The sequence below is a fragment of the Polistes fuscatus genome, unplaced genomic scaffold (assembly GCF_010416935.1).
Source record: "Polistes fuscatus isolate 324 unplaced genomic scaffold, CU_Pfus_HIC Scaffold6, whole genome shotgun sequence".
Lineage (NCBI taxonomy): Eukaryota > Metazoa > Arthropoda > Insecta > Hymenoptera > Vespidae > Polistes > Polistes fuscatus.
This window is the reverse complement of record NW_025113140.1, coordinates 5,037,865-5,060,857: the sequence shown is the minus strand read 5'-3', so window position 1 is coordinate 5,060,857 and position 22,993 is coordinate 5,037,865. Positions and strand designations below refer to the sequence as shown.

Here is a 22,993-nt window from a genome sequence, read left to right as displayed (position 1 = left end):
TTATTATTATTATTATTATTATTAGTAGTAGTAGTAGGATTATTCTTATATATTATTTAAAATAATCCGATTATAAATAAAAATAATAATAATTTAAAAGGACTATAAATTGATAATGAGTCCAATTTATATCACGATGACTAAAACTAATAATGAAGCTTAAATTATTATATTTCATGAGGAATAAATTGATAATGAGTTTAAATTATTTCAAAAGGACTTCATAATATATTAATTGAACTTTGTCATTTGGATTATTCTTGATCTTCGTTTAGAATCAAAAGGATCAAATGCACGTATATAGTTGACATAAATCACAAACAACATATATTATAAAGAATCTTCCTGTTGGCTAAGCTCCGAGGAGTTAAAACGAACACGATCAATGGTTGAAAGAGCTTTGACTAAAAGGGATAAAGGTAACTTTAGAAATATATCTCTACATAGAAGAGAAAGCTTTGACTCTCTATGTTACCATCAAATCGATCATCGAATACATACAACAAACATACAACAAACAGATACACTTCTTTATCTATACATATGATATAGAAATATACATACACATTAACATATATACACTAACAAATATATTATGTATGCAGACGAATACATGGTAAAATTTTCTCAATAAATGCATATACATATGCACATATATTTACATATATATATATATATATAGAAGGAATAATTGTATATGGTAATAGCTCAGTTCTCACATATACAAAACTCAAATCAATCGAGATCGATGCAATGTGGTGGTGATTCGTTTGACGGTTCATTCGAAAACGTAGAGGATATTATATCGGTTTAGACCTGTTGGTTCGTTTAGTGATCCGTCGAACTATTGCGTGAAATTATCGTTTAGTTGTCACTGCCTAATCGTACTTTGCTCTCCCATTCCGAATGCTTTAATGTCAATTCGCAGTACATTTGTGGCTTCTCTCTGGCACTTGTTTGTTATGTTATTATTGTCATTCTAATGTGACTTATATTTTCTTTTTTTATTTATAATCGATCTTAAGGTAAGTACATTTAAACTCGACAATATAAATGTTGTTTAAATCAATATTATGGAATAGAAGAAATTAAATCAATAAATGTAAAATAATGTAAATTTCAAAATAATACAGATTAGCATCGATCAATAAGAATTTGAATGAAATAATAATTAATGTAAATGTAAAATATTACGAGTTATAAAATGATAAAAATAAAAATACGAAATAGCACCGATCAATAAAAATTCGGATAAAATAATAATTAAAGTAAATGTTATGCACACTGAGAGATACAAAATAATAAAAATATGAATATGAAATCGTACCGATCGATAAAAATTCGAATAAAACAATAATTAAAGTAAACGTTAAGCACTGGGAGTTACAAAATGATAAAAATATGAATACGAAATCGTACCGGTCGATAAAAATTCGAATAAAACAATAATTAAAGTAAACGTTAAGCACTGGGAGTTACAAAATGATAAAAATATGAATACGAAATCGTATCGGTTGATAAAAATTCATATAAAATAATAATTAATATAATAAATGTTAAATACTTTTTAAACAGGTTACAAAATAATATCAATAATTACAAAATGTTGATGATACAAATACAAAGTAACGCGGATAAATATAAACTAATAGAAATGAGTATAAAAAAAATGTATTTTTATTGTGTATATATAATATTAAAACGTTATTTTGAAATTTTCATTACATACATTTTCCAATACTTTGTCTCTACAAATACGTTGTTCATCGATTCAGGTCTATACGTGTGACGATAGTAATCAGTGCGATGGAAACTCGTCAGAAGAACGTGCGAAAGGATTCATGAAATTGCACGGATGCATGAATTTCATGATAGGTTGTGTGAAAAAAAAAAGAGAATGAGAAAGGGAGAAAAAGAGAGAGAGAGAGAGATGTAATCCGTATCGAACTTTTTCCTCGTACAAGTTATCGCGGTTTGATGCTCAATGTAGATATACGATGATGTTGGTATGGATGAATGGAGAAAACTTTTTGATAAAGTATTATCTAATTACGATAGAGAAAAGAGATGCAAATTACATAAATCCCACATCGATCAAAATTCATTTAAAGGTACGATAAGAGGAGCCCCATGTTATTGTTTATACAATATTTATTTAATCAAATTTATTCTATCGCGTATATAAACGAAACATAAATGATAAAAAGAAAAAAGAAAAAAGAGAAATAAGAAAGAAAGGATAAAATTTACGACATAAAAAAAATACGGAGAAGGAAGAAATAAAAAAAAAATTTATTACAATGTACCAAAAGCTCTACCATTGGATAAAAAATTTCACGAGATAAGTTGTACGAAATCGGGCAAAAAAAATTTTCTAGGACGAACGAGAGATTTTGCGATGTAAAAAATAGAAAAAATAATAATTAATTTAAAAAGTTATGTCGAAAAAGTTATAATGAATTTTTTACAAAATAACTTGCTATTACTTTGCAACTAACTTGTATTTTTTTTGAAGTGGGGGTGGGGGCAGATAAAGTTTCGTTTCATGATACGTATGTTTAAAAAAGGAATAAAAAATTAGATAACAAAGTTTGAAAAATAATTAGTCAATTAATTAATTAATTAATTGAAAAAAATAATGTAAAAACTTTTAGTTCAGCGAGTATAAGCTGGTGGGTAAATATAACAGTAGGAGGACAATGTGCTAGGAATAGAACTACTACACTAGTGGTATGGTATCCCAGGTCCTGAGGTAAGCACGAGTGCACACGTTTGACAATGAGGTACGTAGGGATGAGGAAAAGGGGAGGATTAGAAGGGGGGTGGTTGGCAAAAGTAGGAGATCCGCTCGCAACGGTTCTTCGAAGTAGTCAATAACGATGCAAACGAGCTCGCCGTCGTGGCCTCTTAAAGAGAAGTGGAAAGTGCTGCTGTGCATACATACACATACACATATATACATACATACATACATACATATAATACATACACACACACACTCTATCTCCTGCATGTTTTCCTTCCTAATAAGAAGCTAGAGAATAACTATGAACATTGAAATGCGCACTCTCTTCGCCAGTAAATCGAATTTTTGAATCATTGAATCGAACAATTTTTTATATTAACTTTGCCTAAATTTAATAATTTGATAAAGTATTTTAAAAAAAGAGAAAAGAAAAAGGAAAATATTACTTTTATATGTTAAATTAATTATCGCGTTTCTACCGATTTGATTTATTAATCGATTTATGAATTTATTATATTATATCGAATGGAATTAAATAAGAAAACAATTTCTAATTAATAGTTAGCGTTATAGTGATAGAATTGTTAGTTATGATTCATCGTAACAAAGTTTGGAGAACTAAATTACTCAGCAGGAAGTTAGATCAATCTATTGAGATAGAGCAATACTAATATAGAGTTTTAAATTAGAGTAAGCTTATTGTTTGAAGAATACACTAACAATTTGTAATCATTTCTAAACGGAATAGTAAGAATAATATTATATTTACTTTTACGGTTAGGTGAGAATACAATTACATCGGGATTGCAACCAACAATGGTTAGTAGTGGTAATTCTTATACAGAAAAAGGTCTTTTCGTATAGAAACAATAAAAATGTAGAACAGGAATAGGGTGTAAGTAGGTAGGTGAACATAGAGGTGAAGTGGGGTGAAGTGGGGTGGGATGTTGGAAACGATAGAAAAGTATTTTGCTGTAATGTTAGAACCGAGAGAAAAGTTTCGAGCGAATTTCTTTCTTACATAGACGTTAGAGAATGAGAAACAAAAAGATAAAAAAGGAAGAGAGAGAGAGAGAGAGAGAGAGAGAGAGAAGAAAAATCTAGTTGGATTGTTAACGATGAAATTTAACACGATGCATCTCCGTTTTTCTTTACTTTCACTTATTTTCTTTGCGTTTAAACTTTTTCAATATATTTTCTATTTATTATTCGTTAACAAATTAATCTATACAACGAATCGAATCGTGTTTCCCTTTTCATTCGTAATAAGATTGACAAAAATGTGTGAGGAAAGAAAAAATAGAAAAAAATAAAGATGATAAAGATTTTCAGTAATGTTGCTTTTGATTTTCCTCGGAATCCTTTTATCTGTACGATGAGGTTTTTATTTGGTTCTCGACCTAACGCCTTTTCTTCGCTCGATTGCAACAAAAAAAAAGAAGAAAGAAAATAGATTGAAAAACAAAAAAAGAACCTAGCGGAGATCTAACGTAAAGGAAACGAATCGAGTTTTAGTAAAGAAAATAAAAGAGAGAGAGAGAGAGAGAGAGAGAGAGGGAGAAAGAAATAAGGGGAATGAGAAAGAGAATGAAAAAGAGAGAGAAAGAGAGAGAGAGAGAGAAGCAAATAAAAAAGCAAGTTGTCCATTTCGTTTCTCTCTTTCTCTCTCTCTCTCTCCTTTTTTCTTTTTACATTGAAAGATCTCTCATTCTTCTTACTTTCAGTTGAAATTTATTCAAGTAGAAACAACCGGTATTTCAATCGCGTTTTCCGATGCATTTCAATGAATAAAAAAGTAAAAAATAGGAAAGAGAGAGAGAGAGAGAGAGAGAGAGAGGAAAATATCTAAAGAGGTGGCGACAACGAATGAAATCGAGAGATGAAAAAAATTCAGTATTAAACGTGAGACTTATGGGGGTTGTTGAAGGGAATAAAAAGTAGAGATCCTGGGTAATGGAGAATCTTGTAGAAAATTCTTTACAAATTTTTTTTTCCCTCCCGTATTTTTCACCGCTTATAAGAGATTTTTATTCTATTTGATTTATTTTTCTAAATTCATTTCAACGTAACGATTTTCTTCCTTCTGTCTGTCTGTTTATTTGTCTTTTCTCTTTCTTTCTATCTTTATTTTTAAGAAGAAAGAAAAATAGATGGAAGAGATAAAAAAAGAAAAGGCAGGGTGTTGGTAGTGATGGTGTTGGTGATGTTGGTGGTGAGTAGGGAAAGGAAATAGTAATAACAGTTTAAAATTTTGTTAAACGTTCATTTCTCTGACGTTGATACTCGGATTCACGCTTGACTTCGATTCCCGATATTATTTCTAGCTTGGGATTGAATACCATGGGAGAAAAAGAGAGAGAGAGAGAGAGAGATGAAAGCTCGTGCTTTAAAGCACGTCCGTTAGACCGGATCGAGAATGGTCGTGCATAGAGTCGAGAAAGACGGGTTACATCGTTCAGTTCTTTACTACAGAAATAGAGAAAATAGAGAAATAGAGAAATAGAGAAATAGAGAAGGAAAGAGGAGATGGATGGAAACGAACGAACGAGTAATTAAAAGCAGCGACCCTAATTATTTTCGCGAGGCTGTAGCTTCAGTCGTCGTCTATCTTTGGTCGTCCTTCTGAGTGATAGGGTATCTCTGATAGACCACACAAAAAAGAAAGAAAAAAAACCTCTAATCATAGAAAAGGATATATAGAAAGAAAAAAAAATTGAAAGAAAAAGAGGAAGAGAAGGACAGAGGAAAGGATGAATGAAACAAGAAAAAGAGAGAGAGAGGGGAAAATAGGAACAAAATATGAGATAGAGAGAGAGGGAGAGAGAGAGAAAATGTTAAATAAAACTCTGATAGGCCAAAAAGGAAAGAAAACTAAAATCATAGAAAGCGATACAGACAGAGAAATAGAAAAGAAAAAGAGAGAAGATAAAAAGAAACGATGAATGAAACAAGAAAAAGAGAGAGAGAGAGAAAGAGGGGGGTTGGGGAGGGGGGAATGTTAAATAAAACGAGAACTAATGAGAGTAGCAGATAGAAAGTATTTTGATAGTGCCTATAGAAAATAAAGAGAAAAATAGAAAAGGATAAAAAGAGATGGAAAGGGGGTATAAAAGGGATATAAAGAGGGGGTTAGGAAGGGGTAGTAAAAAGAGATAGAAAATAAAGTAAAGGAGGAAACAGAGAGTTATCGTCCTGTTCTGGACTACAATCGTGGCTACAATCGTGGCTTCATCGTGAATACGAATGAGCTCTTGGTCGATCAGGCTGGGCCACTAATTGAGAAAGTTCTACGCCGTGGTCGATGTTTCCTCTGGATGAAGATAGTCGAACTATTCCCTCTATTCCTAGTCTACCTAGGTTACCTATACTTTCTTCGACTTACACGAGAAATGCTTTACATATTTCTTTCTCTTTTACTTACGTGATTAATGAATTCGTTTTTGTATTCTTCTTTTTATTTTGTATTGTTTTCTTCTTCAATGAATTAATCTTCGAACTATAAATCGAACCATTCTTCTTATTTGATTCATAAATAAAAATAAAGTTTGAATTGTATGGTTACATCACAGGATGGTGATCAATAATTTATGTATTTATTTTTCTTTTTTTACAAATAAAGTGTTTGTTTAAAAAATTTGTTTATTCTATAAAAGAAACTTTTATGGTTTATTTTAAAACTATTGGACAAATTAAATATGATTTTCGGTTAAGTTTCATTCGTTACTGTAATTATTATTGTAATTATACTTACCGGTAGAATGTATGAGATAAATTAAAGTTGTTACAAGTAGTAGAGGCAGCAACACGCTCAACACCATTTTCGTTCAACTTTCCATAATCAACGACGATATTTATGTGAAGTTTTCTGTAATAGAAAAATATAATGGAAAAACTTTAATAACTGGTATATGTTTCTTGATTAAACAATAACCACGAGAGATAACCGAAATATGTGTATCAATAATAATAAATCAATTCGGTCAAATCCACGTCTTCTATAGATTGTCATTATTCGATTTGCGTATGGGTAATCAGATGAAAATCTTCATAATTTATTCTATAAAACATTTACCTTTCGAAATGATGTTTGAAATAGATGTTTGCACTTGGTCACGAGAATAACGTTCGTTTGACTATGTTAAATTATTTATGAGAGATCGATATATATATCGTATTACTAAGAGCTTCATAGTTTCATTAATTTATTTATACTCGATTCTACAATTAAGAATAATCATTGTCAATTTTTTCATAAATTAATATTCATATAATCAAACATAAATTTTTGAAATGATAAATTTCAAATTTTACAGAAATTAATTGTATGTTATTAATTATCGAATGCATTCGTAAATTAAAGTCTCTAAATAAGATTGATAATTTGAAATTATACGAACAAATTTATTAACCTTTTGTCATACAATGTTTCAAAGATTTCATAATTTTTTTGCTTAATTTACAGTGAATTAACTATCAATTTATTATTTAAACAATACTACTTATTGTCCATTATTATTATATATAAATAAATATTTAACAATGTTAATATTTCGTGTTATTTATTAATCTTATGCATATAATTGTAGAATGAAATAAACAACAAAAATAAAAAAGAATATTTTTCAAACATATAGAATTCCATTTTATTTGTATGCCTAAGGGATTTATAACTTATAACATTTTTTCTTTCTCATCTTATGGATTTATGGATAATGATCACAATCCTTCGAAAGAGGGGTTAATTTTATCAAGTGAGACTTCAATCGGTAAATCATGAAATTCCTCTTCGAAATAATAGAATTCCCGACGGATCGTATTACAAAGCTTACTGTAGTTGTATGTATATATATATACATACACATTCTTCTTTATTATCCTAATTTTGCAGAGTCTGCATAACTAAACGGATGCAGTTACATACTACTCGTTCTATCGAGTAATTGCTAATGCAAATTGTCTCGCATTAGCGACGATTTGTCGCAGAACGTACGGAGCGCATAATCATCGTCTCGTTATGTTCCCAGTGTTCGTATTGTTGTTATCTCTTTCTCCTTCTCTCTCTCTCTTTCTCTGTCTTTCTCTTATTCATTCATTCACTCGCTCACTCGTTCACTCACTCACTCGTTCGCTCTCTCTTTCTCTTTTCTACAAAAGTATGCCGTTTGCGAACTTCGTACAATCGTCTCCTCGTTTTCGACTATTCTTGAATTAAACTGTGTAATACTTGTTCGGCTAATTTCATCATTATGATTAAAAACGAGCATCATTTTTGAAAGTGTACTTGTTCTCTAAACGTTTATAACTATCATTGAATTAATCACTCGAGTAATAATATTTAATTGTTTAATAATGTAACGGTGATTCTATCTCTATGAAATTTCCGTGGTTCATTATTGAAACTGTTGAATCTCTTACAGGAATAATAATATAAGTATTTTATATTATATTAAGGTGTTTTTATATTGTTAATGTTGCAAATATGACGATCAAAATTTTTCTTAATAATTATTCTTTTAATAAAATATTGAAAATTCGAGAAATTGTATATTGAGAGTAATTATAATTAGTTATTATAATTATTCACAGCATTACCAATTACCATTAAATTTTTGTTACTTCATAAACGAATTTGTCGACCAATAGCAAATGAAATGTTCTGTTTAGAATAACAGACTTATAATTCTACTATTTCTTACTATAATTAGCCTTTATATATAATTAGTATAAAAATCGAAAAATTAAAAAATAGAAAAAAGAAAAGTAACGTAAGAAATCATTTGGATATTTTAAGATGAATTAGAAAAAATTCGATAATATAATGAAATTATTCGTGTAATTGGTGTATTTCGTGTATTTCGGCGACATAATTTCCTTCCAAATTTTCATAGCAAAATAGAGAATAGGTATATATATATATATATATATATATGCATAGTATATTTCGTACACATCCGGAAGATACGGATCTTATCCGTGACGGATCGTAAATCGTGCCTGCGGCGAGTCGCGAATATTCATGCAACGTCACACCGTCGCATCGTACTTTGCGATTTGCATTTATTCTATCCTCTTCGATGTTCTCTCGCGAATTATTAACTTTTCCTCTCTTCCCTTCTTCTACTTCTTTTCTCCTCTCCTCTCCTCTCCTCACCCCTCTTTTCATTTCTTCGTTTATCTCGTCTTTTTCTGTCATTTCGATCGATGAACGAATTCTCAATTTTATTTCTCTCTCTCTCTCTCTCTCTCTCTCGTTTATACAACTTCGCGCGCGGAAGAAAACTTTTATTCGCGACGAGAAGTTGGGGAAGAGAGAAAAAATTAAAAGAAAAGAAAAAAGAAATATATCTGAAGAAAAATGAAGACGCGGAAAACGAGGATGAAGGGTAGGATAGAAACTCGGTCGAAGAATACAGCTTACGTTAAAAAAAAAAAAAATAAAAAGAAATAGTTTCATCGTACGCGAGAAATCATTGTTCGATCTAGTTTATTGGAATCAAATATATAATTGACTTCATTGATTTTTCTTTTTTCTTATATTTTGTCTCTCACTCTATTGTTTTGTTTTTATATTGTACTATTACTTTTTATAATCAAGTAAATTAAGGTTATTATAGATTTCATTTCCCTTATATGTGTATTTTTTCTTTTATTAATGTTTAATACTGACTTCAGAATATAAACTAAGGACAATTTTCCATTTTCGTTTTCTCCTTCTCTCTATCTCTTTATTTCTTTTATCATTATGCAAGAACATATCGTAAACGATTATTATTATTTTTTCTTTTCCTTTTTTTACGACAAAAGAAAATACTTAGGATTAAACGTAATATTCTTAGACGATGTATTATGTGGATAAAAGTTCGGAAGGATGGTAAGCAATTTCCTTATTGTCAGATATCTTCTTAATCTCTCTTCCTGAATCTTCTTTGCTTGGATTATATAAGATCTATTCAACCATTCACGGAATACGATAATAGGTTCATTTTCCTTATTTTTTTCTTTTTTTCTGTAGCAAAGATTACGTTGACAACGCATCAAGAACACTTTTTTTCATTTCCCTTTTATAAAGGTTTCATTAGTTTTATAAACCTATAGCGAAATAATATACAATAATTTATTATAATTTAGTATCTAATTTTTTCTATTTAGTTTTTTAAAAATCAATAAGGAAACCAGTATCTTTGAGTAATGAGTAATCAGTAAATGAGTAAATGAGCAACTGAGTAAATGAGTAAATGTGTATGTGAGCAAATGAACAAATAAGTAAATGACCAAATGAATAACTTTTACCGTCATCCTTCTTTCCTATCATAATGAAAATTTTTGTTGAAAGATATGACAACAGTAAAAAAGATAAGAGATTATTGTTTGGTCAGTTTCGAATTTCAATTAAGTACGATGAATTGGTCACTACTAATTACGTTCCCAAGAGCGCAATTTGTTCTCTTCGTCGATGAATCAAGAATCTAAATTTTCGTTTCGATCGATTTGTTCACTTTCTCTCTCTCTCTCGCACGCACACACAAACGCAATACACACACACACTAATACATTTTTACTTTCGTAAATATTTCTATACTCTTGCGTACACATTCGAAACTGTCGAGTATTATTGACCTACTTGAAATTTATGCGAATGTGTACTGTGTGATATCCAGTATACCTATCGATATTATATTTATATATATACACACATACAAACACACACATACATATACGTATACATCGAACCACAACAAACGTTTATACTTGTAGTACATAAGTTCAGAGGATTGTAATTGGTAGACATTTTAAACACTATGTCATTTCCATAATTTTTCTATATCGTTCGATGCAATGCAATGCGATGCAATGTAATGCAATGCAATGCAATGCAATGCCATGCAAGTCTAGCAGAGTGGAGGTCGATTTACAATCGTGCTTGCAAATCGTTTCGAAGTACGAATATTCATGTCGGTGGGAAAGGATTAACATTGATTTGCGGTTGCATGAATGTGTGTGTTTCTGTGTATGTATACGAATGGTATATTCGGGGAAGCTTTGCGAAGGGTAGTTTCTCTGTACGTGTGTCTATGTAGAGGGGGTTAGATGGGTGGATGCGTTGGGTGACCGAGGCGTAAATTGCGACGAATTAATCTTGGATCAAGCGCACATCGAATCGTTTGAATTATACTTCTTTCTTTTCTCTCTCTTACCGTTTCATATTTTATATGCGAAGACGATCATATTCAATGCGAGTACAATGAGTCTACGAATGTAGATAGGTATGTGTGTGTGCGTGTATGTGTGTGGATGTGTTTGTTTCACATGCAAGAGAGAAAGAGGAAAACAAAAAGAACATTAAAGGATAATTTCACTTCTCATTAATAACGTAAGTAGTGGTAGTTTTCTCACACATATGATTCTTGATTCATTTTCCATTATTTCCTGCCTTTTTCTTTCTCTTCTTTTTTTTTTTGTAATTCTAAGCTTTATTTTTTTTCTTTGCCTAAAAACGAGTTTGGTATCATAATCCTTATCTAGGAGAAAAAAAAACAGGAATATTTTTGAGTATTATAAAGATAATATCTTCTTTCTTGATTATGAAAAATCTCGCGATGCGTTGTAAAATTTTAAGTACGAACATAAAAAGGTCTCTTTAAATTTTTAACATCCTTATGAAATATTCATCCAATTTGTCTTTTTTTTTGAATCCTCTATCTTTCTCCCTTTTTCTCTGATATGAACTAATTTGCAATAATCTATTAAAATTATTCTTATACTGTAGTACAGTTTCTGTTACTAAATAATAAGAATAACATATTATTAAAAAAAGAACAAAAATAGATCTTCCCAAGAAAATTAAAAAAAATCTATTAGAAAAAATGATCATTATTATCAGAAACTTATTTTTATCATTAATGACAATAAATCTATATTTTCAGATACTCTCAGTGATAAAAAAATACGAGTTTAAATGAATATAGAGTAGGACGTTACCTTAAATTAAAATTTATTTCGAATGCAAATACTGAATATCAACAGATTCATACACGTATATATAGTATAAATAATTCGTCGTTCAAGAATGAAGAGAAAAATTTGAATCGTTACCAATTAAAATTAAAAAAAAACAAAAAAAGGAAAAAAACTAGAAAAACATTTATGACAAATAATTTGCGATAAAATGGGGAAGAAAAAAAACATTTTGTCATAAGCAATAATAAAAATATATTACAAAAGAAGTGCCATTTAACGAGTATGAAAAGAGATATATAAAGAGAACAAAAAAGAAAGAGAGAAAGGAAGAAAAAGGGAAAGAAATAGATAGAGAGAAAGAGAGAAGTAGAGAGAGAAGTAGAGAGAGAGAGAGAAAGCGTGATTTAATGTCGAGTCTTGCGAAATTATCGATCCCTGTGAGCGTCGATATATTAACGGTAATACGTTCTTGCCGCTTCTGATACCGTGAACGCCATTGTTAGGAAGGCAATATAATATCTTACACAGAGCTGGTATCGTTCCGTCACCTTACCCGGCTTGGTAACATATGGAGAGATTTTTCTTCCTTTGAAAAGAAAAAGAGAGAAAGAGAGAGAGAGAATGAGAGAGAAGGAATAAGAATAGAAGTAAGTAGTAGTAGATATTCAAGATGGCACATACCATGAAAATCTGGGACGACACGTTCTTCTAACAACTAATATTTAATTTTTCTAATATTAACAAAAACAGAAAATCTGCTATGAACTGTTATATATTTTATAATAAAAGTTCTGTTATATATTTTAATAATTATATACATATATATATTATTAATTTATTTTATGACATGTCAATAATATTATATATTACTGACAGGTCATAAAATAAACTTTAATTTCGTATAATGGAGATTGCTTTTATAAATTATCACACACAAAACAATAACAAATGTCTTTCTTTGAAGTATAAAAATATATGAAATATTACAATATAAAAGTTATAAATATTAAATTGTCTGTTGAAATCAATTTTAAGATAGCTTTAAAATATTTGCCAAATATTCGGAAAATCATTTTAAATCGTTGATTCGCCCGATCAAAAAAGGCCTCGGGTGCAAAGGATTAATAACGTATACACGTCATCGAATCGCCAAATAAACATCATAAAAGTCATTAAAATTTTACGCTCATCTTTATTGAATGTTCCTTTCGAAAAAATTCCTTCGACGAAAAAAAGAAAAGAAAAAAGAAAAAAGATAAAAAAACCGAATTATTTTCCCATAAATGTAAATTCATTTTTTATGGTATTTCGTTAAAGCCTGACGTGAAGAAGCTGAGGTCAAGTCGTCGTCGTCGTCACGACGTCGTCGTTGTTGTCGTCATAGTATGAGAGAAAAAAAGAAAAAAGAAGAAAGAAAAAAAGACGGAGATAGGAGAAGCCCTTGTAGGAAACGTCTTCGCGTGATGGGGAAGCCGCACGCGGGAATACTTGAATTATGTATATCACGGGATCGTGAGTATGCGAGTGAGTGAGCTAGCGGTCTCCTTGACGATGTAATGAGCTGTCGATGTCAGCCAACGAACGTCGACAGGATGGCAAACCCTCTCCCCCGGTGAGGGCTCGGATTTATTGGGGACGTCATAATGAAAGAGGATGCTTGTTCACGCCCTATGACGATCCCGATCCCTTGACATCTTTCTCTTCATTTCTCTCTTTATCTTCTCTCTTTCTCTCTCTCTCTCTCTCTCTCTCTCTCTTTCACTCGCATACTGTCTTTGTTTACGTTTCTATCCTTTTTTCTTCGACTTCTTTTCTTCCTCGTTTTATTTCGCCAATCACATTTTAAATCGCTTTGCGTTTTGTTTTAACCCTACAGCTTGCGTTCCAAATTAATACGAGTTTAAAGACTTCAATTTTTTGTTTAAACGTATTTTGTGTTTTTCTTTTTTTTTTACGATTAGCAAAAGAAACGAATAATTTGTTTCTAATCCCTTTTTCGTTGATATTTATTTTTTTTATTTGTACATGTGATTTTTAATTTAAGAAATATTCATTTAAAAGGATTGAAAGAAAATCTCGCATAATATTATTCACTGCACGATTTTAGAATAAGGAGAACAAAAATTGGTGGGGACATTTTCTTTTTTTTTTCTATTTTTTTTTTCTTTTTTACCACTTGAAAGAAGTCCCCCCACGAAGCGTAATTTAATTATGCTTCGAACGTGTTCTTTTTTTTTTCCCTTTCCCTTCCTCTTTCTTCTCCTTCTCTTACTTTTTCTTCTTCTCTCGAAAGTTAAGTACGTGGTGCAGTTTGAAAGAAGTTCAAAGGAAGTTTGAAAGGTATTTGAAGATTTGATCGGGCTTATCAGGCACGAAACGACGTGAGCCTTCGGGGAAAAAAAAATAAAAAAGAAAAGTTTCTAAGGGGAAACTTTTGAGTATCCAAAGCACGATGCCTTCTTCTTTTATAACCATCGTCATTTTTTTCTTGAATAAACACAACCAAAAGAGAGTTTATGTATACATATAAAATATGTGTATGATATATGTGCTCATAATTATGAAAGTGGTCTAAGTCATATATTTCTTGTGTTTCAAGATATTTAAAGGAAAACATTTGAACATTAAATTAATTCTATATAATATTTAAATAACAAACACTATCTAATGATTCATTTTTGACAATATCGTGAAAATTACATTGAATAATGTGGTGTGAAATAACTAATAAACTTATTTTTTTTTAATTTTGACTTAGACCACTTTCATAATTATGGGCACATATATGGTATGTTCCAATAAACGATAATTTAAAAATCATTTAAATTGACAAGTTTAATAATCATTAACCTAAACTCAGAACGAGACTGTCGCATCATATCAATCCGACAGCATGTTTAACTTTGACAAGTAACTGTTTGGTATAGTTTTAGAACTCGACCAATAATTTGTGTACATTTGGTTAACCTCTTTAAACCATAATATTCGTATCTTTCGATATGGCAATAGAATTGAATTGGATTGAGAAGTAATACTACTCGAAGATATAATGAAGACTCGTTGATACTTGAAAGTAAAGGATGTTAGAAATCTAGTGGTCCCTTTTATTCCTATCTCTTTTATGCTATTAGTTATTACGATGGTAATTAACAGAATGCCCATTGTTCAGGTTAATCCTCTTTCCCTATGACCCTTCATCAATTTCAATCTCTTTCTCTCTCTCCCTCTCTTACTTACTCCTTAGTCCTTATTCTCTTACGTACACTCATACATGCATATGGATATGGATATATGCACGAGTTCGTCTCTTACGGCGCATATAAACGATATTGCCAGACAGAGTGAACGCCGTTAGGGTACGGAGCCCTCCAGGGACCAACTCGTATGCTATTGTGTATATACATGTGTGCGTGTTTGTATGTGTGTGAAGGATATGGATGTGAAGATACTACGTCAAATGAAGTAATTGCAGTCTGGGTAGTGTAGTATGGTTAAGCAAGGGTAAACATTAGTTGATGTTCCCGCATAGACAATGGAAACGGAGCAACTGGATTGCTAGATGAACCAATGGTGAACCTAGCGTGTATCGTTGCGTAGTCCAACTTAGGGTTAACGGGCTGTTTCTATGTGTCGCGTGTCAATTATCCTCTCTCCTGACACTTTAGTTTAGCCTTCGACACTTCTCTCCTACTCGTTATTCGTAATTAATTATTCCATTAAATTCCTCTCTCTCTCTCTCTCTCTCTCTCTCTGTGTCACTTTTGCAAATTTCTGCAATGTCTGCACATTGTTACGAGAATATAGTATTAACTATGTTTATTCTAATAATTATGTTTATTCGATTTTAATTGTCCTTTGTATATTTTACTCTCTCTCCCATTTTACGATTCCAGTTTCATTTTTCTACTAACACATAAACACACATACCTTTTCATATTTATTCAATAGCATTGAAAAATGGTCGCGTCTTTTTACCGCCTGGATTTTATCTTTTGTTTCTTCGGACGAGTAACCCATCCATTTTACTAACGATACCTGGATTGCTTGATTTTAGTGATCTGCCGAGAACTATTTATCCAACGTAGATATAGAAACGTGTTTATTTTAAGTCGATTAATTCAACGTGGCTATGTCATTGAATGTTTATGTGATTTTCATTATTTTATTATATGTAAAATTAGATGAGGATAATTAGGTTTTGCCAAGCGGTCACCCATCCAAAACTAAATCGTGCCCAATGTTGTTTGACTTTAGTGATCAAACGAGAACTTGCTGATTATAACGATAATTATATTGTTAGTATAAATGAAAAAATTTATTATATAAAATTACGTATTGTTTGCATACAAAAAAAAAAGAGACTTAGACCTAATATTTTTATTATGAGTAAAAAATTAATTATAAAAATTATAAACGTAATTAAAGAACTTTACGTTTCGATTTATTTTTACAATTTATTTTTAAATTAAACGAGGTGATAGTGCGAATAAAATTGTAAAAATGATTTTTCTATCATTTGTTGTCAGCTTATTAAATTTACCCGATCGTATTTCTTTTAATAATAATATCGAGATTAATATAGAAAAGATTTAACGGCCGAACAGAACCATCCGATTTTGTAATTTGGCCAGCGTATCGAACTATCGTTCCAGTCATTTCGATTTGTTCGGTTTAATGATCGAACTCTCGTTCGTACGTTCCGATTCGATGCAACAAAAATTGCGATCACTACGATTTTTATCTTTATTGGATAACCATGTATGTATGTATGTATGGATGTATGTGTACATGTATTTGTACCACTCGTATCTCTCACTCGAACAAACTCGAACACTTTTTAGTACGAGGAGAAAAATAGAATTCGCGATAGATTGTGAGCATTGTGAACGCCATATCGTTTTCTTCTTCTCTCTTTCTCTATCTCTCTCTTTCTCTATCTCTCTCTTTATCTTTTTATATCATCCTATATATATATCTTTTTTTTATGAGATCTCTAACTTGAAATAATCGTGAATTAAAGTCAGAGAAATTCGATTATTTCGAGAGGAAAAAGAAATTAATACACGCATATATACGTACGTTTAATAAACGCAATATGTATTAAAATTTATCGAAAAGTTCATAATATAATTATTAGTTAAAATAATAAAATTAATAATTTCATTTTCAATTGTATAATATAAAAAAAAAAAGGAAAAGAAACGACTAACAATACTTCAACAATTATATTCAAAATAAATATTTCATTCATCTAATTAATAAAGTTGATACTTTTTAGTATTAAAAACATCCGTTCTATCTATAAATACACAAAATTAAATCTATTATTATTTCGGTGTAGAATGTTCGAAAGAATCGTAGGCAAGTAAATAGATCGATTTAAACGATTGCGGTCGATTGCACGCGTTTGAAAAAACGCATCGTTTCCATATTTATCCATGGTTTGTTGTGGCGTGAAATTTTTATACCGGATTGAAAGGAAACTTTTTTATTATTCGCCTCGCTGAAGTTTTTCATCACTCGAAGTTACTCCTCCACCTTGCATCCTCCCCCTCAACTATCAGTCCCCATTTTCTTCTCGAGGTTTATTCTCGAATAATCGGAAAAAGAAAACGAGTAAGAGAGAAATAGTTGTTGTTGAAAGGGATTAGAAAGGTAAAGTATTCATAGTGAACAAAATAGTGACAGAAATAAAGAAGAGGGGAAAGGGGAGGAGGAGGAGGAGGGGAGAGGTACGAAACAGTGAGAAAACTCGTCGACTTTCAAATTGCCGGAAATTTCGTTCGAATCGTTGAATCGTTGACCGTCAATTTTTGTCGTTGCTCTATTGATTGAATCGATTTTTGTTTTGGTGAACAATACTACGGCTGCACAACGCTTTGCTTTCCTTTTCTATTGTTTTGTTTCTTTTTTTTTTGGTTTTTTTCTATCTTTTCTTTTTTTTTAACATCCAGAGAGAAAACGACGATAAAAAAATGAATTGACGGTATCGTCATTTCATTTTATGCTAATGATGAAAAAGAATTGGGAAGTTTTTGTTAAAAATTCGATATTCTCTATTATATTTATATATATTACTTTTTTGTATATATTTTATAACACAAAAATCTATATTTTGTCTTAGGAAATCGGATTAAATGAGAAGGAAAGTCAGAGATACAAAAACTGGTGTGTGTACTTATGTACGCACGTAAGAAGTTATACTTCTTTGCCGTACCAAAACGAATATAACCTCAATAACCTCAAAAAAAACTTCAAAGAAAAGAAATAACTTAAAAGAAAAAAATAATTATTATTATATATACATATATAAGAAAGAATAAAAAAAAGAAAAAGAAAACATCAAAATATAGATATCAGTCCACACTAAATATAAGAGAGATATATCGAATTACTTGACGCATCAACAGCAATGGCGCGGTTACAGCATTAGTTCTCGCTTCGATCATTTAAGTAAAGCAGCGCTGAGTACGATTAGTATTTGGATGGGTGACCCGCTTGAGAAAAAAAGGGGAAGGAGAAGAAGAAGACAACTTCATGCCGTATACTTGAAATCGCTTTGCCGCGCGTCGTAAATACTGACAAACTTCATGGTGTCGTTTTTCCAGACGCTCGGAACAAATCACTCCCCATTACAGTTTCCCCAACGCGCCAAAAGAAGTATAACTTCAAAAATGTTTATTAATTATAGTTTGATGAATATCAAATAATAATTTATGCATGCATGTATTATAAAGATTTTAAATAATTAAAAAAATGTATGTAACTTTATAAAAGTAGTAGAATTATATCTGTTATTTCGTTCCATTTTTGTCGGATTATGGGATCGGGTAATGTACGACATAACAATGACAACACATGGAATACATAAAAGTATTTTTTATATATAAAAGAAGAGCAGTTTTCGAAGGGGCTAGAAAGTCCTGAGTCTACCATATGAAGGATTGAAAAATTCAGAAACTGTCATATAGAGGGATGCAAATTTGTGTCATAATGTTTGAAAGGTTGCGATAAGATTTTTTCATACTTACTCTGAACGAATGGAAGTAATACTTATATATAATAAAAATGTACTGTGTCTAATACGTAGAGAAGAATTAAAAATTTCAGAGTCTAGCACGTGGAGGTCATACTAATATTATTGTTTAATATTTAACAATTGTTCTTCTTTCGAAGTATAAAGATATATAAAAAATTTTTAAATATAAATGTTTTACAAATTAAATTTTCTGTTAAATCATTTCAAGATAGCTGTAAAGAAATTCACAAAATATGCGGAAAATCGTCACGAGTTGCTATTGATTCGTCCGAACGAAAAAGGTTTTTAATGTAAATGGTTAATTGCAGTTAAATTTTGGATCAAAATAATTGGCCAATTATTGTTCTGTATAAATAGTAACACTATGGTATTTCTATCATATAGTAGAGATAAACTTGAACTCATTAAACGGAATTGTGGTGGTCTATCAATACATATATGTCTACGTATATATATATATATACTCCTCCCAGGATACATGTACCCTTCCTCCTCATTTCTCAGATTCCCTCTTTCCCTTGTGGTATTCTCTCAACGAGTAGGACGAAGAGGGACGTGTGTACCCTCCTATCGATGTCAAACACGAGAAGCAGAATTCCTGAGATTGCGGTTCGACAGATAGACCAGGGAATGGAAGACGGGAGCGAAGAGGCGGAATTTCAAGGCTCCTGCCACATCAGCGTCTGTAAGACGACCGTTTCAAGAAAGGGAAGATAGGGGAGAATGGGAGAATAGGAGAATGAGAGAAAGAGAAGAAGGAAAAGAAGAAGAAGAAAGAAGAAAAAGAAGAAAAAGAAGAAGAAGAAGAAGAAGAAGAAGAAAAGTCAAGTACAATATGTTTCCCTCGATTTTACGAGGACAACGGGATACGAAAGAAAATATGTTGGAAGTTGAGGGTGGAAAAGTAATATTCGCACCCTTCCATTCATAGCGTTAAGCGTTCGTGACTATGACGATACTTTTTTGATCTTCTTTTTACTTCTCTTCGCAAAATGTATTATCATGAAACATGAAAAATGTTCGTAAGTACATATTTGATAAATATTTATGGTAATCATAAAAAGAAAGAAAGAAATAGAGAGAGAGAGGGAGAGAGAGAGAGAGAGAGAGGTTAATTTGTCTGTACAAAATGTCTATTTTTTCAATAAATCAAAAATAATAAAATTGTATTATTTTTGTTAATCAATTGACAATAAAATGTTACCATTTTTTTTCCCTTCTCTCTAATTAGTCAAATTAATTTCAATACAAGTTTCCTCTTTGTTTTTATGTATTATTTACTATCAAAGTAATTTCGTAATTATTTTTTGAAAATATTCTTAATAATTCCCGTAAGAACAAATTATGCGAGTGTATTTAACCATACTGACGCGAAAATTGAATATAAGAAAATGAAATGAACACGTTGAGGGACGTTTTATAAATAAACAAATATATTTCTAAAATCTTAAACGAATAATCGAAACCATAAGAGAAAAGAAAGAAAAAAAGTAAAGAAGAAAAAAGATATTACCTTAAAAAAAAAAAAAGAAATATTTCTCTAACATATATATATACAAAAAATCATTTAAATGTCACATATAACCACTGATTTATCTTCCTTACTTAGAATGTCTACTTTAAAAGAAGATAAAAGTCCAATCGAATTAGATCGTTTTTTTATCAACTAAGACGACATAGCTTTTCCAACCCCTTCTCCGTCAAACCCCCACTCTCCTTCCACTTCCCTTTCTCTCTCTTTATCCTCATAGATAAGAATACTTACTTACTACGAGCTTACTTCTTTAACCTCTTTTCGTCGTGTGTCTCCTCGAATCTCGATTTCCAAGTCTCATTCAGTTCTCTTAAAGAAAAAAGAAAGAATGTGGAAAAATGAGAAAAAAAAGGAAAAAAAAAGAAAAAAGAAAGAAAGAAAAAAAAATAAAACGAAAAGATAGAAAAAGATTTCGTCGATCGAATCTTTAGGATTTACGATTGCAAGGCATTTCTTAAGATCCTCCTCTAAGAAGAAACATCTCTCTTAAGAATTCTTACTACTACCTTTCGTTGAAAATTCCGCTAAGGAAGAAGGACTCCTTCCTTCAGGGTTTTGTTCTTTGACAAATTATCCCTATCGAGAACAGCTTGGTCACGTCTCGATCTCATACCATTTCTTTTCCTTTCTCTTTTTTTTTCTTCTTCTTTTCCCTATACAAGAAATCAATCCACTTTTCTTTCTCGACTTATAACGACAAACTTTACGAACTCCTGTATATATATGTGTGTGTATGTATGTGTGTATTATATTGAAAAAGAGAAGGAACGAGCGGTGGAGGGGAGGGGGTAAAGACGTAAGAAAAAAGAAACGAAATGTATTTCTTCATAAAAATCGGAAAAAGAAAAAAATAATTTTCTCTATCCTACCCCACCTCACCTCACCCCACCCCATCACACATTGAAGAAAAGATATAAAGGAATCAGATATAGATTTTCGTTTCGATATTAAATTGGAGAATAAAATTGAAGAACAATGGATAAAAGGAGGAAGGAGGGGAGGTTGGGTGAAAGAGAATAGGGATAGGAAAATATCGTTGAGAAACGATATAACGAAGGATACAACGGAGAAATCTCGTTCACGAAAGATACACGAAAGATACACGATAGGATCGACAGGATTTAGAACCTGTAATACCAAACTCGACGTCTGCCGTTGTGGTCGGCTTTGCTATAGGTACCTACGTGTTACAAGAGAGTTGTTAGGATTACGCTAGTTTAGGATAAACTAGAAACTTCTTCTAAATTGTTATACGTTTTCGTGATTAGATTTAAACAAATATATATAATCTATATGTAATCTATTTCGTAAGATCGATATATCGATGTAAAATGAAATATTTTTTTGAGTATATTGTAAAATAAACGTTGTGCGGTTTTTTTTATTTCTTTTTCTTTTTTGTTTTATTCTTTCTGTTTTTTTTTTAGTTTTTTTTTAAACAAAATAACAACGATACGAGTAAAAACCGTAAATTTGATTAATCGGATTGCGGTCGATAACCAATGGTTTCCTCTGAAAAGCTGAGTAATCGGATAGCGGTCGATGAAGCGGTTGGATAAACGTCTTCGTAAAGTTATAACGGTTTAAAATGAATTTATGCAACGAACTGATATCAGTTAAACGATTATTATTTAATAATTTAACATGTGTGTGTGTGTGTTGGATTTAATAATTCTTTATTTATGTTTAATTCCATACGTTCAATACGTACAAACTTTTAGATAAACCTATTCGAATGAAATCTTGCGATTTTGAAATACGTTAGTTCGATTTAAAAGAAAAAAGCAAATATAAAAATTCTTACTCTTGTTGTTACTAATGTATTATATATACGATTGTTACTTTTCGAGAATTTGTTCTTTCATATTCCGATTCATTCGGTTGCATTATAAATCGTGTGAAATCCAAGTGTTTGACCTCAATAGAGAGATTCGATGAAACTGGATCATTTGAGTTACAAAGCTGATGTATTCTAGGAATAATGATTACATCGATCAGTAAATTTCACTATAGATCTAACACATTTATAAATTCTTAAGATTCTAACATGACATGATACAGTACCAACACCCCTGTCCTCCTCTTCGCAGATTTATCAACTCGTGAATCTGTATATTTCCATATCCTACGTTTACGTTAAGTATTAACTTTCCTGCTAAAGAATTTGACATTATCTCTTGGAATGTATAAATGCATTTATTATAACGTTTTGATTTGATATTTCATATTCGTTCCTTTTACATTAACATTGTTAATGTTAAACGTTTGCTTTGTCGAACTATTGATATCATATCCGTAGAGAGAATGAGAGAAAGAGAGAGAGAGAGAGAGAGAGAGAGAAAGGGAGAGAGAGAGAAAGCTTCGTCATGGACGCTCAATATATATATACACACACACATGCATACATGATGCATTCATGCACACGTATATGCATACATCGAATTAATAACCGACCTCTTGTGTGTCTTGTAATCCTGTCATACGTAATGCAACATGTTAAATGACCCGTTGGTTCGGGTTTCGCTTAAAAGTAGGTCGATACCAGTGACACAATGTCGTGACATGGAACGTTACATGGTCACGATCTAACGATAAGAAATATACGAAATCCTACATGAATATATTTCACCTGAACTCTCTCTTACTTTCCTAATTTCACTTGATTTTTTTTCTTTTCCATATTCTTTCCCATCTTTTTTTTATCCGTCATCGATTT

The 22,993-nt window shown here is 31.0% G+C and overlaps 1 protein-coding gene and 1 long non-coding RNA gene across 9 annotated transcripts in view; both read right to left on the bottom strand.

Annotated features, from left to right (window-relative positions):
- Positions 1-22,993, bottom strand: part of LOC122523088 (neural cell adhesion molecule 2-like) — an 85,289-nt gene that overhangs the window by 20,139 nt on the left and 42,157 nt on the right. For 2 of the 8 annotated variants that reach the window (XM_043644653.1, XM_043644648.1), the window contains exon 2: positions 6,498-6,611. The exons of 1 other annotated variant lie outside the window; for it this stretch is intronic. In XM_043644653.1, coding sequence (XP_043500588.1) covers positions 6,498-6,564 — 67 coding nt within the window. In that variant the 5' untranslated portion in view covers positions 6,565-6,611. Of the gene's footprint in view, positions 1-6,497; positions 6,612-6,818; positions 6,861-20,508; positions 20,587-20,783; positions 21,030-22,993 lie in introns of those variants that run through there. 5 more of the 8 variants (XM_043644650.1, XM_043644651.1, XM_043644647.1 and 2 more) reach the window with 5 other exon arrangements.
- On the bottom strand, positions 22,119-22,502 carry LOC122523090. The gene is made up of 2 exons (XR_006305247.1): positions 22,342-22,502; positions 22,119-22,249 (listed from the first exon to the last, which is right to left on the bottom strand). It is a non-coding gene; the product is annotated as an uncharacterized LOC122523090 (long non-coding RNA).